This window comes from Callithrix jacchus, chromosome 6 (genome assembly GCF_049354715.1).
Source record: "Callithrix jacchus isolate 240 chromosome 6, calJac240_pri, whole genome shotgun sequence".
Taxonomy (NCBI): Eukaryota; Metazoa; Chordata; class Mammalia; order Primates; family Cebidae; genus Callithrix; species Callithrix jacchus.
In genome coordinates, this window is record NC_133507.1 from 134551828 (window position 1) to 134569607 (window position 17780).

The window sequence follows — 17780 nt, forward strand, 5'->3', positions numbered from 1 at the left end:
CAGCTGTGGGACAAAGACTTGCCCTTATTCAGACAGGGCTTACTATACTGCATTAGTTAATGGAAATTTTAAAGTTCCATCTGGAGGACCTTTTAAGAGATCTTTATCTTACTCCACTCTCTTTCAAATTCTAGACATTAACTTTTGAGACCCACCCTTCATATGAAACATGCAAAGGAAAGACAAATTGGATTTCTTTCAGTGAAAATTGAAAATAAAATTCTTCATACTGGTGTGTCCTAGTGTCTAAGTCCATTTTTGTTACTATAACAAAATACCTGAAACTGCCTACTTTATAAACAATAGAAATTTATTTCTCACCGTTCTGGAGCTTGGGAAGTCCAAGATTAAGGCGTGGCAAGTTTGCTGTCTGGTGAGGGCCTGTTCCTCATAGATGGTACTGTCCAGGTGTTCTCATGTGGTGGAAGAGACAGAACGAGAAAAGGAGATGAATGCTGTATTCTCACATAGCAGAAGAGTGAGACAGGGCTCTACTCTTTTGACTTCACACCTCCTAAAGACCCCACCTCTTACCATATTGGCAATTAAGTTTCAACACATGAATTTGTGTAAAAAGATTCAGACCTTAAGACCTGTTATTAAATTATCCACAGAAGAAATACATGAAGGACTAGCTCCTCTTAATGTAAGGACAAGTGCCACTTAGTGCACTGGCACAATCTCAGCTCACTGCAACCTCCACCTCCTGGGTTCAAGAGATTCTCCTGCCTCAGCCTCCTGAGTAGCTGGGACTACAGGCATCCACCACTATGCCCAGCTAATTTTTTGTATTTCTGGTAAAGACAGGGTTTTACCATGTTAGCCAGGATGGTCTCAAACTCCTGACGGCGTGATCTGCCTGCCTCAGCCTCCCAAAGTGCTGGGATTAAGGCATGAGCCATTGCACACAGCCGATAAGATGATTTTTGGTAGCTTGAATCCAGGCCTTTTAGGGGACTGAATCCTCCTGCACAATCCTGTGAGCCTATATCCCTTCAAGTGTATTCCTTCAAATACTTGTTTTCCAGGATGTAAAAAAGTTTATGTGAAAAGAGTATGCTGTGATCAGATCCTTAAATGTGGACACCAACCTGAAAATAATCTGTTGATAAAGCAAAGCTAATTTTATTGTGTACTGTGCTAAGGGAGATTGCTATTTTGACAGTCTTCACTGCATCTGAATTTGAGAGAAAAAAGTGAAGGTATCAGTAAATGTGGGGTGGGGGACAGTTAGCAGATCTTAAAGTGGGAGCTAGATTAGGACTGTAGAATATTCACAAAATTATTGTTTAGGATTGGTGAACACGGCATGGACATGGTTTCAAACAGAATTTTTGAAGAGAAAACACTCTTTTGATGCTATATTGTCCTGAGAAAAGGTATTTACTCTGATGAAGTTGCTGGGGCTCAGAAATTGGTACACCAGCAGCTCTGACATGCTGAATTAAAGAAGCCACTTCAAGGTCTCTTTGACCTTCCCCTACCCATTCCTGTCTCTCAATCCTCTGTCTCTACCAAAGCATTTGATGAAGCTGGTCTCTGAATTTCCTTTATGTGCCTGAAGTCCAGACCCACCAAAGAAGAAAACAATTACCTCTGTTCCCTTCCTTGAGTTTGCACTAACTTAACTCATACGGCAGGAACAAAGACTAAAAGACCTGGACAGACTTTTGTCCAAACCATTGTCTTTCTTTTTGGTCCATTCAGTATTTCAAAGAGAATCATTTACTAGTCACTGTCTGCCTCTGTGGGATCAAAAGACGTTGTCCTAGGCTACTGTATCTTCTTCAAATCCATTCATTGTTCCCCAAAAAATAATGTATTATGTTTCAAATTGCACATTCCCCCCATCTCCCCTTATTCTATGAAGAAGGGTATATAAGTATGTAAGCATCTGTACCCCGTTGGGTTATCGGGTAATCATTCTCCTGTGACTTCCTTATGTTGTACACATTAAAATAAATTTTATATGCTTTTTATCCTATTCATCTGCATTTGTAAGTTGATTTTCTGCAAAACTTCAGAGAGCAAAGAAGTTTTTTTCTATGGCACCTACAAGGGTAAATGGAATGTTTAGATAAATAGATTTTCTGGGAATTCCTAAAATTAATAATAAAGATATTTACAACTTTAATTTCCTAAGATTCTTGAATGGTGAAATCATGTAAAACAAGAAAACCAAACAGTAAAGTCCTGTTAATGCAGAGTATAGAAAGTAAACTTATAGGTATAAATGGTTTGGGGAATTCCTTGGCTAAACCAAGTTAATGCCTTTATAGGAAGACTTTTCAAAATCCTTAATATGTGAATGTACCTATAACCATCCAGGGAGGAGGATATAATAAACAGCATTTTCTAAACATTTCCCACAGAATATTTTTATTTTAGTCTATTGTAGATAAAATATGCCAGGGCTATTACAGCATGGAATATAGTTGCAGAAATAGTGACCATAATATTAGGATGTTCATTTTTAAAAAAAAATTAAATAAGCTTGATTTTTATGCCAGGAAATACTGGCATATGCCAGGAGATGGAAGATGACTTCAAGAGTTCACATAAATGTAATTCTAACTGTCCAACTGCAATAATAAAGCCACAGAGGAAAAAAAAGACTAGATACCTTAAAGAAACCAATGTGGCTGCGGAGCTCAGATTTTGAAGGGCCCTTCTTGTGGCTGGTCTGAGCATGGCAATATGTGTAACACAGCAAACACCAAGGAAGTATTGAAAAGTAATCAGATCTTATGGAAGTCTCTTGAACAGACACTATGTAGCAAAACAAAATGTGCCTTCTCTTTAGGCCTCAGCCATCCTCATGACAATTCCTCCCTAACACCTACCATCTTTCTGGATTCTTCCCTACAGCTCTGCCCTGAAACCTTTCTGCTTTGTAGTCCAAACTTGAATCCCCATGATCATTTCTATTTCCAGATCTTTTTTTTTTAAATCAATCTGATATTTCCCTGTTCTGAGGACTCCAATCAGAATAAAAGAATTCCAGCCCCAAGGAGACAGAAACAATAAAGAATCCTTCCTTCTTTTAACTTCAGCCTCTGAATTTGTATGTTAATATCTGTGTCCTCTTTATAGGTTCAAAAGCTCTATCTGATGAAAGAAACAGTGAGGAAAGAATTCATATTAGAGGGTGGCACAGAATTTTCAGGAAGTTGGTAGCACCAAATGAAGGAAGGTTTTTTTTGTTTTTGTTTTTTAAGTATTTTAAGTCTTTTATGAGTGCAAGTAGAAGGGAATGTTCTCTGTTGGGGGCCAATGAGATATTGACTAATGACAAAGAAAAGGTAAACCTCTCTTTAGACTGAAAAAAAAGACAAAACATGTTGATAAGAAAAAACTGTAGCTTTAGCTGGGGAAGCATAGTTAAACTTCTGGTCCTGAATTATTTCTAAAGATCTCTAAAGAATCTTCAAATTAAATCATTAAACCAAACATTGCCAGTGATCTTTGAGAGGCGATCAAAAACAGTGAAGAGGAATAAAACTGGAGACAGGCAAATATCAGCCAATCTTTAAAAACTGAACAAAGGGCCGGGCGCCGTGGCTCAAGCCTGTAATCCCAGCACTTTGGGAGGCCAAGGCGGGTGGATCACGAGGTCAGCAGATCGAGACCCTCCTGGTCAACATGGTGAAACCCTGTCTCTACTAAAAATACAAAAAATTAGCTAGGCATGGTGGCGCATGCCTGTAATCCCAGCTACTCAGGAGGCTGACGCAGGAGAACTGCTTGAACCCAGGAGGCGGAGGTTGCGGTGACCTGAGATCATGCCATTGCACTCCAGCCTGGGTAACAAGAGCGAAACTCCATCTCCAAAAAAAAAAAAACTGGACAAAGATTTGGCAAATTAAGACAAGTAAAAGTTATGGTGATTTCAGCTAAGATTTTAGAATCTTTTACATAAAAGAATAGGTGTGGAGACCCTAAAGAAGCAATGATCACTAGGAGCCAACAAAGACTTGCATAAAAAAATTAGACTCACCTCATTTTCTTCTGTATTAGTCAAGGTCCAGGCAGGGAACAGAGGCACACATAACAAATCAATGTACTAGAGGAGAATTTAGAAAGAGAATTTCATAAAAGCATGGGTCAAGGTTAAAAGAAACTTAGAGGGACAGTAAAACAACCGTGGAGAACCAGTACCAACCACAGAAGGACTGTATGCATGATTTGCAGGGCCTCCACTAAAAAAAAAAAAGATTAAGAATTTCACCACAGGGATAGCCTAGCATTACCAAGCATGAGACCCTATATGATCCACAAGTTGCAAGACCATCGATCCTGCCCTGGCCTTTAGGTTTGAAGAGGCAAGGAGGAAAATACGTACGGGAACTTGGAGAGGGTTGTAACTGTATCTTCTGAAGGAGAGTCCACTGGAGGGACATTATGGACTTTGGTAGAATTAAGCCACTTACACTAAACTACTGATTATCTATCTCTGGCTATGAAGAAAGCAATCTGGGGAAATACATATTGTGATCTCATTCTCCTCCTGCCCTCCTGCAATCTCCTGCCAGTGCAGGACAAAGGAATCTAGTTAACGCAGTGCATGGAGGACAGCTTCCAGGGACACAAATCAGGGTGGATGGTGGATTAGGAGAAGCAGGAAGAATATATCAGACATCATCCTGCACATCTTTGTGACGTTATGCTGTTAAATCTGTGAAAGCTAGTAAACCTAATCTATAAGAAATTCAAAAAGATGTTTGACACAATTTCACAATTTTCTTCTATATATGATGGAGAAATATGTACTAGAAGCGAAAAATAATTATGTGGATCAATAATAGGTTAAACAACTCTATCCAGTCTACTGAAAACTGGATCAATGTAAAATTGAAGGGAGTTCTGTATGTATCCCAATTTCTTTACCCTGTCCTATCTAGTTCAGAAGTTTTACTATTGACTTGCAGATATAAAAGGAATGTGTATTAAAGCATGGTTTGCAGATTGCTGAGAAGGACATTGTCTAACCAGGATGAAAGAATTAGAATCCAGAAAGATCTTAACAGGCTGTAGCAATGGAATAAAAAGACCTTGGCCAACTGGAACAATAGAATAAATCTAGCAGTAATAAGTCTTGAGAATTGTTCTCAAATTAAAAAAGGCCGGAAGCATAAGTTTAGGGCAAGGAAGACAATATTTACCAGCTATTAAAATGAATCAGGGAGTTTAGTGGAAGGTAAAGTTAACCTGAGTCATGAGCATAGCAGATCCTCCAAAAGAGCAGATTAGGTTTTAGGCAGTATTAATTGAACAAAGGAGGTGATAATCCAAACTTAGGTTGTGTTGATCAGACCACACCTGGAACATTTGGGTTACTTTTCAATGTCATATCTGAATTGCAGCATAACTAGGATTGGAGAAGAAACTTACAAACTAGGACCAATGACAAAAGCTGGTCTAGCTATAATAACTGATGGAAATGACAACATGAGCATGACACTGTCGAGATTACTACTCAATCAGCAAACCAAAGAAGACCATAGGATATACAGGAGATAAAAGAAACAGTGAGACTTATGAGTAGATGAGGCAACTCTTGCTTCCCTAGTTCTTCCCCTGAAACTTGCAGAGTTAAAAATTCACCAGGACAGAGGATCCTAGAACCAAATCTCACTACATTTTGGAAGGGAAGGGGGATATTATCCCACAGGAATCCACTTTATCACCATATAAAGAAATTCTTACTGTGCCATGGTTATATACTTCTGAATTCTCTTTCTTATTCTATCATTATACCTATTTGTATATAGACCCATGCACTAACACAGAGTAGAAATCATGCCTAGTTAGTAATAACTGAAGAGATCTGGGGACAGTATAAAAGACTACTCAGGAGAGCCATGGCATCCAAAATGTATCCAAATATATTACATGCTACCATGTGGCAGAATAATTATCACTGTCCTCTATTATCTCAAGGAATAAATAAAGGATCCTTAAAAATATCAGAGAGGGTTGGGCATAGTGGCTCACCCCTATAATCCCAGCACTTTGGGAGGCTGAGGCAGGCAGATCACAAGGTCAGGAGCTTGAGACCAGTCTGGCCAGCATGGTGAAACTCTGCCTCTACTAAAAATATAAAAAATTAGCCAGGCGGGATGGCTCATGCCTGTAACCCTAGCACTTTGGGAGGCTGAGGCGGGCAGATCACCTGCAGTCAGGAATTTGAGACCAGCCTAGACAACATGGCAAAACCCTATCTCTACTAAAAATACAAAAATTAGGTGTGGTTGTGGGCACCTGTAGGGTCAGTTACTCAGGAGGTGGAAGCACGAGAATTGCTTGAACCTGGGAGACAGAGGTTTAGCAAGCTGAGATCAGACCACTGCACTGCGACCTGGGCCACAGAGACTTAGCCTCCAAAAAAAAAAAAAAAAAAAAGTGATCATGTAGGTTATTCTAAACGGACTTTAGTTTTATTCAATTATTACCTTTAAATTGCAACATACAAATAAATCAGCTTTCACAAAATATAAAATTTCAGATAATTCTCAAATACACCATTGAATAATTTCAACTTTCTTTCTTGGCAATAAGGTCAAGCAATTGATTTTAGGGGTCAAAAAGTAGTTGTTAAACCAATATAAATCATGCCTTCATTTGTAGTGAAGGCAAAAGGCTTCAACGTTCCCACTAATTAGAAATATGGAAAATTACTAAACCAATTAATTTACATCTTGTATAATATATAAAGAGAGAAAAGTATAGAGAAAGTAGGTAAAGATGAAAGCATACAAAGTCCCTTTAATGTACAGACAAGTACAACTCTTAATAGGTTATTCATGAATTTTATAGGTTTCATGAATTTATATTGTCAAGCTAAATAGAAAACACAGAGATTCTGCAAAAGAAAATAATGTTTATTCAGAAATAGATATTTCAGTAAGAACATATGTGCCACAGTCAACTATGTGAGTATTCAGGAAAGTAAAGGAAGACAGAGGTTTTAGGATTATGTCACTGTTTTCAGATAATTATTCTTGGCTACAAGGATCAGTAACAACAAGGGTGGTGCCAGGCCAAGGTTAGACAGTTTCTGGGCAGAGGTTCTGAAAAAGGTGTAAGACTGTAAGGTTAAAAATGCTCATCGTCACTGATCATCAGAGAGATGCAAATCAAAACCACATTGAGATACCATCTCACGCCAGTTAGAATGACGATCATTAAAAAATCTGGAGACAACAGATGCTGGAGAGGATGTGGAGAAAAAGGAACACTTTTACACTGTTGGTGGGAGTGTAAATTAGTTCAACCATTGTGGAAGACAGTGTGGCGATTCCTCAAGGCCTTAGAAATAGAAATTCCATTTGACCCAGCAATCCCATTACTGGGTATATATCCAAAGGACTATAAATCGTTCTACTCTAAGGACACATGTACACGAATGTTCATTGCAGCACTGTTTACAATAGCAAAGACCTGGAATCAACCCAAATGCCCATTGATAATAGACTGGCTTGGAAAAATGTGGAACATATATACCATGGAATATTATGCAGCAATCAGAAATGATGAGTTTGTGTCGTTTGTAGGGACATGGATGAATCTGGAGAACATCATCCTCAGCAAACTGACACAAGAACAGAAAATGAAACACCGCATATTCTCACTCATAGGTGGGTGATGAAAAATGAGAACACATGGACACAGGGAGGGGAGTACTAAACACTGGGGTCTATTGGGGGAAAAAGGGAAGGGCCAGTGGGAGGGGGAGATGGGGAGGGACAGCCTGGGGAGAAATGCCAAATGTGGGTGAAGGGGAGAAAGAAAGCAAAACACACTGCCATGTGTGTACCTACGCAACTGTCTTGCATGTTCTGCTCATGTACCCCAAAACCTAAAATGCAATAAAAAATTTAAAAAAAAAAAAGATTGTAAGATTGTGACAGCCTTTATGCAAGATTGTGGTTTTTGTGGACACTTTTGTGATACTTCTTATCAGGCTTTTATGCATGAGAATTCTCCCTTCATGGCTTTTCTCACTTCTATTTGTCAGAGATTTTTTAACACAAGTGCATTTTGATTTTGACTATTTTCACAATATTTACATCATAACTAAAAATAACAATAACTGGCTCCAAAATTAGCTGTTTCACACAAAGATCTTAACTGATAAATATAACAATCATATGGGATATTTTAAAAGGTGGCTGTTTACTAACCTCTGTTAAAAATAGGTCCAAGAATTTTGCACTCAGAACCAAGGATGGAGAGAAAGAAGTCCAGATTTATTCAGCAGAAAGCTCATATTCCTAATCAAGGATCAAGAGGCTAGGCTTACACAGGCTAGAAGCTCACATCCGTACCTAAAGATGAAGAAGGCCTGCATTACACAGCTTGACGCTTATATCCATAGCCAAAGAAGAAGGAAACCAGGTTTCCTACAACCAGAGAGGTCATATCCATCTCCATATAGAAAATAATTCTACGGTTCACATATCCAAGATATGCATATCTACATCTCAGAAACAAAGAAATTAGCCACTAATTCACTAATGGTGGGAACGTAAAATGATACAGCCACTCTGGAGAAGTGTCTGGGCACTTCCTAAAGCCCTAAATAAATACACAACCATCATACCACCCAGCAATTACAGTTCTGGGTTTATCTTAGGGAAATGAAAATCTAGGTTTCTACAAAAACCTGCCCATGAATACTCATAACAGTGTGATGTGTAATAGCCCCAAAGAGGAAAGGACCCTTACAGTCTTTTAAACAGGTGATTAGTTAACTGACTGTGGTACATCCATACCACTGAAAAGTACTCAGCAATAAAAAGGGAACAAAGTATTGACACCTTGGTACCACTGAAAACTCACTTCCTAGTACAGAAAACAGTTGGGGCATACAAAGTAAACACACTGAACCAATTTGCAGAGAACAACGCCAAGGGCAGAAAAGCCAATCCCACAAGCTTGCATATTATGCAATTCCATTTAAATAGAATTCTTGAAATGGCAAAATTCTGTAAGTGGGGAACAGCTTAGTGGTTGCCAGGCATCAGGGCAATGGAGAGGGAGAGAGGTGGTTGGCACTTGAAGGACAATGGGAGGAAAGGGTCTGTATGTCGAGGGCACTGAGGTATTACAGGTGGGGAAAATGAGTAAAGGGTTACACAGGGATCTCTGTTTTATCTGTTATAAGTGCATGTGAATCCTCCATGAACTGGCGAGAAGTAGTTTAACTATAAGAAATAGAGTTGAGCCCTCCACTACTGGTACAGTTTGACTTGAGTATTCTGCCAACAGACTGACCTAGCAGATCAGTCCCCAGACCGGGCTCTACCCCTGGGAATGGCACCCCTTTCCAGAGGAGCCATTCCCCAAATGCCCCAGGATAGGAATTGGCGCGGAAGGAGAACCAAGCCGGCGATGGAGACATTCGCTACTAGACACGGGAACGCCCAGAGCCAACGCTAAGCAGCAGCCTCCTCACTGGACTGCGGCCCCCACGAGCGAGCTGCTGCTGCCGCTAACAAAGAGAAGGCCTTGGGAAGGCTGCGCTGAGTGGAGACTAAGCGCAGTCCGCGGCGGCGCTATTTGAAAGCCGGCACAGATCCACCCAAATAGAGTCCTCACCGACTGGGGCGCTCCCGCGGGAGTTCCGCGCCTCCCTTCCGCCAGGTGGAGTCAGGACTCGCACGGGAACCTCCGCGGTTCATAGGTCACATCCTGGCTGAAGTAAACTCCACTCAGGAAGGCTTCAGGGGCGCGACCCCAGCGTCTTTCCTCAGCCCACGCCCCGGCGCCAAGCAAAGACGACCCTTCGCCAGCCCTCTCCTCTCGCGGCGTCCTACAGGTCCCAGAATCCTCTCCGGAGCTGCGCTGAGGGAAGGCGGGAGCTCAGTCGCGCACCAGGCCTCCGCCGCCATGGCCCAGCTGCGAGCCTGCGAAGTCCGGCAGCTGCTGCACAACAAGTTCGTAGTGGTCGTGGGGGACTCGGTCCAGAGGGCCGTGTACAAGGACCTGGTGCTCCTGCTACAGAAGGACTGCCTGCTGTCCTCCAGTCAGCTGAAGGCCAAAGGCGAGCCGAGCTTTGAGCGTGACACGCTGCTGGTGGGCTGCAGGAGCCGCCACATGCACGACAGCAGCGACTACCGTGAGGTGCGCCAATTCCACTCCGGCCACCACCTGGTGCGGTTCTACTTCATCGCGCGCGTGTTCTCGCACTACGCGGAGCGCGTCGTGGAGGAGCTGCGTCGGGCCGAGCCCGCCCCTGACGTAGTGGTCATGAACTCCTGCCTTTTGGACCTCTCCAGGGATGGCCGGGACTGCCTCAGGAGCTACCGGCAGAACCTGGAGAGCCTGTTCGCGCGGCTGGACCGGGCGCTGCCCGTGTCCTGCCTCCTGCTATGGAACACGGCCATGCCCGTGGCGGAGACCATCTCAGGGAGCTTTCTCCCACGCGAGCACCGGCTCCGCCGCTCCCGCCTGCGGGAAGACGTGATGGAGGCCAACTTCTACAGCTCCGCCGAGGCCGTGAGGCGTGGCTTCGACGTGCTGGACCTGCACTTCCACTTCCGCCACGCCACGCGCCACCGGCTCCCCGACGGCGTGCACTGGGACGAGCACGCACACCGCCACCTCTCCCAGCTGCTGCTGGCCCACCTGGCAGATGCCTGGGGCGTGGACCTACCCCAGCGCGAAGCCGTGGACTGGTGGGTCAGGCATGGCCACGCTGACAGACGTGCAGTCCTGGCGGGCAGAAGGCAGCCCCGAAACCACCGAGCGGACCCACACAGCCGAAGGGACCGAGCTGACCCACATGGCCGAGCCGACTCACGTGGCCGAGGGGACCGGGCAGTCCGAGGAGACCTCCATGACCCTCGACAGCTCTCTTCATCGTTTCCCTGGGCTCGGCCGCCTTTCTCTCCCAGCCGGCAGGACATCTATTTGCCCTCCCACCGGCATTTCTCCAGCGACTTCACCAGAGGCCACATCAGACACCGCAGCGAAGAAAACTCCAGGGTTGGTCGTGACTCGCGGCCGGGCCCCATCCGCACAAGGTCTGCCCATCACCTAGAGAGGGGGTCTTCCCCTTACCGTCGCAGGCACCCCAGCGAGCCACACCGAAGCCAGCAAGGCCACGCACACACACACGGAGGGGTCCCAAGAACACCTAGGACCAGGCCTCAGTAGCCAGACCCGGGAGAACGTCTGGTCTTCCCCTGCATGGTGGATGGGCTGCCTGACCACTATCACTCGGGCCTGGCCTTCAGCAACCCTGCTGAACTTGGATCATCTTTATGCTTCCGACTCTCATTAGTGAACCGCCTGCCACAACAATCCTCTGCCAGAGTTTCCACTTCTTGGGAAGGGAGCAGAGACCCAGACCACCAGGCGGTTCTCGAAGCATTTAGGAAGAAAAGAAGTCTACATGAAAGTGCTCCTCGCCTTAAAAAAAAAAGTTAAGCCATACTCAATATTTAAGTCTGTCATCAGGCAGTATTTTTCCATTGACATTCTTCCAAAAACGAAACAAGGTAAAAATTTTGATCCTTAGAACTTAAACATTTCGATTTCAATTAAGATTTCCATTTCGCCATTTGTTTATGCGTATGTTCATAGAAGTTTATATCTAAAGCTTTCGCCATAAGTTGTCTTACAGATTCTTTAATTACATTTCTCTGTGCTTCAACATAGCATTTGTCTGTTAAAAATAATCCATTCACTAATTCAAGGTTGTTTATTGTCTGTTAGAAACATAATCTTTAAAGTTCATCAAATGCCTAGCACATTTTTAAAAACAGACTTTTTACTTTTTTTTTTTTTTTTTTTATTGAGACAGAGTCTCACTCTAATGCCTAGGCTGGAGTGCACTGGCTCAAGTGATCCTCCTGTCTCAGCCTCTCAACTAACCGGGACCACAGGTATGCACCACCATGCCTGGCTAATTTTTTAAAATTTTTGTGGAGATGAGGTCTTGCCACATTGTCCAGGCTGTTCTCAAAGTCCTGGACTCAAGCAGTCCTCCTGCTTAGACCTCCCAAAGTGTTGGGATTACAGATGTGAGCCAGGGCACCTGACCTAGAATTTAATTTTTAGAGCAATTTTAGGTTCACAGCAAATTTGAGTGCATATACTCTTTTGATTTCACACAGGCACAGCCTCCCCCACTATCAACATTCCACATCAAATGGTACATTTGTTATCTCTGATGAACCTGCATTAACACATCATTATCACCCCAGCACAATAGTTCATTAGAGTTTATTATTGATGTTCTCCATTCTATGGGTTTTGACAAATATATAATGGCACGTATCATCCATCATTATAGTATCATAAGAATAGTTTCACCATCCTGAAAATCCTCTCTGCTCTGTCTTTGCATCCTTCCTGCTCCCCAACCCCTGGAAACCATGGATCTGTAACTGTCTCCATAGTTTTGTTTTTTTTTCCAAGATACTATATAGTTAGACTTAAAATATGTAGCATTTTCAAATTGGGTTCTTTTGCTTAGGAATTTAAGTTCCCAGCTTGTCTTTTCATGGCTTAAGAACTCATTTATTTTGATTTTTTTTTTTTCCTGAGACTGAGTCTCACTCTGTCACCTAGGCTGGAGTACAGTGGCACAATCTCAGCTCACTGCAATCTCCACCTCCCAGGTTCAAGCAATTCTCCTGCCTTAGCCTCCTGAGTAGCTGGGATTACAGGCGCACACCACCATGCCCAGCTAATTTTTGTATTTTTAGTAGTGATGGGGTTTCACCATATTGGCCAGGCTGGTCTCAAATTCCTGACCTAGTGATCCACCCACCTCAGCCTCCCAAAGTGCTGGGATTACAGGCATGAGCCACCACGCCTGGCCTTTAATTTTATTTTCAATTTATTTTTAATTTTTATGAGTTTATACTTATGGAGTACATGAGATTTTTTTTATACAGGCATGCAATGTGAAATAATCACATCATTGAGACTGGGGTATCCATCCCTTCAAGCATTTATGCTTTGTGTTACAAACCAATTACATTCTTGGTTATTGTAAAGTGTACAATTAAGTTATTATTGACTATAGTCACACTGCTATGCTATCAAATAGTAGGTATTATTCTATTTTTTCTATCCAACAACTCATTTATTTTTAGTGCCAAATAATATTCCATGGTCTGGATGTACCACTGTTTATCCATTCACCTGCTGAAGGACATTATGGTTGTTTCCAAGTTTTGGCAATTATGAATAAAACTGTAATAAACCTCTGTGTGCAGGTTTCTTGTAAATAAAATATAATTTGAATGATTATTAAGGAATGTAACTGTGGATCATGTGGTAAGAGTACATTTAGGTTTGTAAGAAACTACCAAACTGTCTTTCAAAGTGGCTATACCATATTGCATTCCCATCCACATCCTTGGAATCATTCGCTGTTATCAGTGTTTTGGAGTTTCTCTGAAAAGTATATGGTCTGTGTCCAGATTTATGTTTTTATTTATTTTTGCATGCAGATATCCAGTTGCTTCAACACTATTTGTTGAAAAGACTGTCTTTTCTCCATTGTCTTGCCTTTCCTCCTTTGTCAAAGTTCAGGTGACAAAGATATTTGTGGGTGTCTATTTCTAGGTTCACTGTTCTGTTCTATTGACCTGTCTATTATTTTGCCAATACTAAACTATCTTGATTACTGTAACTTTATAGTAAGTCTTGAAGTCAAGTAGGGTCATTACTCTGACTTAGTTTTCCTTCAATATTGTGTTGGCTACTGCGGATCTTTTGCCTCCTCATATAAAATTTTAGAAGCAGTCTGTCAAGGTCCACAAATAGTTTGCTGCAATTTCCCTTGAGATTACATTTACTCTACAGATGAAGTTAGGAAGAACTAACATATTGACAATATTGTCTTTGAGATATCTCTTGAGATTTCTTCTTTGATCCAACTGTTATTTACAAGTGTGTTGTTTAATCTTCCAGTATTTGGTGATCTTCAAGCTACCTTTCTGTTACTGGTATCTACTTTAATTTCATTTGATCTGAGAGCAGATATTGTATGATTTCTATTTTTAAATTTGTTGAGGTGTGTTTTATGGCCAAGAATGTTGTCTGTCTTGGTGAATGTTCCATGTGAGCTTGATAAGAAGGTGTCGCCTGCTGTTGTTGGATGGAATATTTTATCGATGTCATTTATATCCAGTTGATTGATAGTGCTGTTGAGTTCGACTATGTCTTTACTGCCTGCTGAATCTGTCCATTACTGATAGGTGTTAAAGTTTCCAACTATAATAGTGTATTCATCTATTTCTTTTTGGAGTTATAAGTTTTGCCTCGTGTATTTTAATACTCTGTTGTTCAGTGCATACACATTAAGGATTGTTATGTCTTCTTGGAGAATTGACTCCTTTTATCATTATGTAACGTCCCTTCTTATCTGTGATAGCATTCCTTGCTTTGAAGTCTGTTCTATCTGAAATTAATGTAGCTACTGAGTTTTCTTTTGATTAGAGTTATTATATCTTTCTCCATCCCTTTATGTTTAATCTTGATGTGTCTTTATACTTAAAGTGCATTTCTTGTAGACAATATATAGTTGGGTCTTTTGATCCATGCTGACAATCTCTTTTAGTTGGTGTTAACAACAATTAATGTTTAATTATTGATAATGTTGGATTAATATCTTCTTTATTTGTTACTGTGTTCTAGTCATTGTTTTTGGTTTTTCACTCTTTTTTGCCTTTTGTAGTTTAACTGAGAATTTTGTGTGATTCCATTTTTTTCTCCTTGACATACCAACTACAGTCTACTTATTTACAGTTTTAGTGGTTTCTCTGGCATTTTCAATATGTATTTGCATCTAATCCAAATCTACTTTTGAATAACACTGTACTGCCTCATGGGTAGTGCAAAGTTAGCCATAAGTTAGAATCACTAAATACATTATTGCCATTATTATTTTTAGCAAACTGTTGTATATTCAACTAAGTAAGAACAGAAAAATAAGTTTTTGTTTTACCTTCACTTATTCCTTCACTGATGCTCTTTTTTATGTAAAGCAAAATTTCTGACCTATATTATCCCTCTCTGAAAAACTTCTTTTAACATTTTTTGCAAGGCAGGTTTACTGGCAACAGCTTCCCTCTGGTTTTGTTTGTCTGGGAAAGTCTTCACAGGTTTATCTCAGAGATATTGTGGGTTTGGTTCCAGAACACCACAGTAAAGCAAATGTCTCAAAGCAAGCCATGAATTTTTTGGTTTCTTAGTGCATACAAAAGTTATGTTTACACTCTACTGTAGTCCATTAAGTGTGCAATAGGAGCAAGTCTAAAGAACCCAATGGACATAATTTAAAAATTTTTATTGCCAAAACTTGCCAACAATCATTTGAGCTTTTAGTAAGTTATAGTCTTTTCATTGGTGGAAGGTCTTGCCTCCATATTGATGGTTACTGACTGATAGGGTAGTAATTGCTGAAGGTTGGGGTGGCTGTGGAAGTTTCTTAAACTATAACATTGAAGTTTGCTGTATCAATTGACTCTTTGTTTCACAAAATATTTATCTGTAGCATGCAATTCTGTTTGATAGCATTTTACCCACAGAACTTCCAAACTTGAATCAATCTTCTCAAACCCTGCTACTGCTTTATAAACTAAGTTTATAATATTTTAGATCTTTATTGTCATTTCAACAACATTCAGAGCATCTTCACCAGGAGAAGTTTCCATCTCAGGAAACTATTTTTTGTGCTCATTTGTAAGAACAACTTCTCATTTGTTTAAGTTTTATGAAATTGTAGCAATGCAGTCACATCTTTGGGCTCCACTTCTAATTCTAGTTCCCTTGCTGTTTCCGCCACATCTGTAGTTATTTCCTTCACTAAAGTTTTAAGCCCCTCAAAGTCATCCGTGAGGGTTTGACTCAGCTTCTCCCAGACCCCTGTTAATATTGACATTTTGACATGTTCCCATGAATAAAGAATGTTCTTAACAGCATCTAAAGTGGTGAATTTTTTCCAGAATATTTTCAGTTTATTTTGTCCAGATTAATCAGAGGAATTACTATGTATGGCAGCTCTAGCTTTATGAAATTTATTTCTTAAATAATAATTAAAAGTTGAAATTGCTTCTTGATCCATGAGGCAGAATGGATGTTGTGTTAGCAGGCATGAAAACAGCATTAACCTGGGCCAGGCGCGGTGGCTCACGCCTGTAATTCCAGCACTTTGGGAGGCCGAGGTGGGCGGATCACGAGGTCAAGAGATTGAGACCATCCTAGCCAACATGGTGAAACCTCATCTCTACTAAAAATACAAAAATTAGCTGGGTGTGGTGGCGCATGCCTGTGGTCCCAGCTACCGGGAGGCTGAGGCAGCAGAATTGCTTGATCCCAGGAGGCAGAGTTTGCAGTGGGCCGAGATGAGCCCACTGCACTCCAGCCTGGTGCCTGGTGACAAAGCAAGACTCTGTCTCAGAAATAAAAAAGATTAACCTGTTTCTGTATCTCCATTGTAACTTTTGAATGATCAGGCGCATTGTCAATGAGCAGTAATATATTGACAGGAATTTTTCTTTTTCTGAGCAATAGTTCTCATCAGTGGGCTTAAAATATATATTAAGAACACCATGCTATAAACAGATGTGCTGTCATCCAGGTTTTGTTGTTCTATGTTGAACACAGCCAGAGTAAATTTAGCATAATTCTGAAGGGCTGTAGGATTTTCAGAATGGTAAACAATCATTGGCTTCAACTTCAGGCCACCAGCATTAGTTCCTAACAAGATTCTTCCTGTCCTTTATAGCCTTGAAGCCAGGTATTGACTTATTTAGGTATGAAAATCCTAGATGACATCTTCCAATATAAGACTCTTCCATCTACAATGGAAATCTGTTGTTAGTATGTCCACCTTCATCATTATCTTTGCTAGATCCACTAGCTTTCTGCTTTTCTTCTGCAGCTTCCTCACCTCTTGGCCATCAAAACACTGAAGAGAGTTACAGCCTTGCTCTGGATTGGGCTTTGCCTTAATGGAATGTTGTAGCTGGTTTAGTCTTCTATCCAGACCACTAAAACGTTCTCCATATTTGCAATAAGGTTGTTTTGCTTTCTTACCATTCGTGTGTTCAGTGGAGTAGCACTTTTTATTTACTTCAAGAACTTTCGCATTCATAAGTTGGCTAAACTGTTTAACACAAGAGGCCTATCTTCCAACTTACCTTGCATTTTGACTTGCCTTCCTCACTATAGTTAATCATTTCCAGCTTTTGATTTTAAGTGAGAGACCTGCAACTCCTCCTTCTACTTGAACATTTAGAGGCTCTCATAGGGTAATTAATTGGCCTAATTTAAATATTGTTGTGCTTCAGAGAAAATGGAGGTCTGAGGCAAGGCAGAGGGATAGGGGAATGGCGAGTCAGTGGAGCAGACAGAGCACACTCGACATTTATCAGTTAGTTAAGCTTGCCCTCTTATATGGGTGCAGTTCATGGCATCCCAAAACAATTACAGTAGTAAAATCAAAGATTGCTGAACATAAATAATCATAACATATAATAATAAAAGTATGAATTATTATGAGAATTATTAAAATATATTACAAAGCACATGTTGGGAAAATATCATGGGTATACTTGCTCAATACAGGATTGCCACAAGCCTTCAATTTGTAAGAATCACATCTGCAAAGTGCTGTAAAGTGAAGCATAATACCATCAGCTATGTTTGTACTTCTTCACTTTAAAGAATAATGTACAAGATACAACATTGTGGGTTGGTGGGTTTTTTTTCCCCCTTTTCCTCAACATTTTAAATATATCACTCTACTCCTTGCT

The 17780-nt window shown here is 41.0% G+C and overlaps 1 protein-coding gene and 1 long non-coding RNA gene across 2 annotated transcripts in view; one reads left to right on the forward strand and one right to left on the reverse strand.

The window, feature by feature from the left end:
* LOC144576825 (uncharacterized) overlaps positions 1-3990 on the reverse strand; it is a 165832-nt gene extending 161842 nt beyond the window's left edge. The window contains exon 1 of the long non-coding RNA XR_013519392.1: positions 322-3990. This is a non-coding gene — a long non-coding RNA (uncharacterized LOC144576825). The remainder of the gene's footprint in view (positions 1-321) is intronic.
* A 5017-nt stretch (positions 3991-9007) lies between these two features.
* LOC118154658 (PC-esterase domain-containing protein 1B-like) lies at positions 9008-17522 on the forward strand. The gene has a single exon (XM_035305602.3). It carries the CDS (start codon positions 9892-9894, stop codon positions 11158-11160), a length of 1269 nt encoding a protein of 422 aa, XP_035161493.1. The 5' UTR covers positions 9008-9891; the 3' UTR covers positions 11161-17522.
* The last annotated feature ends 258 nt before the right edge of the window (positions 17523-17780 follow it).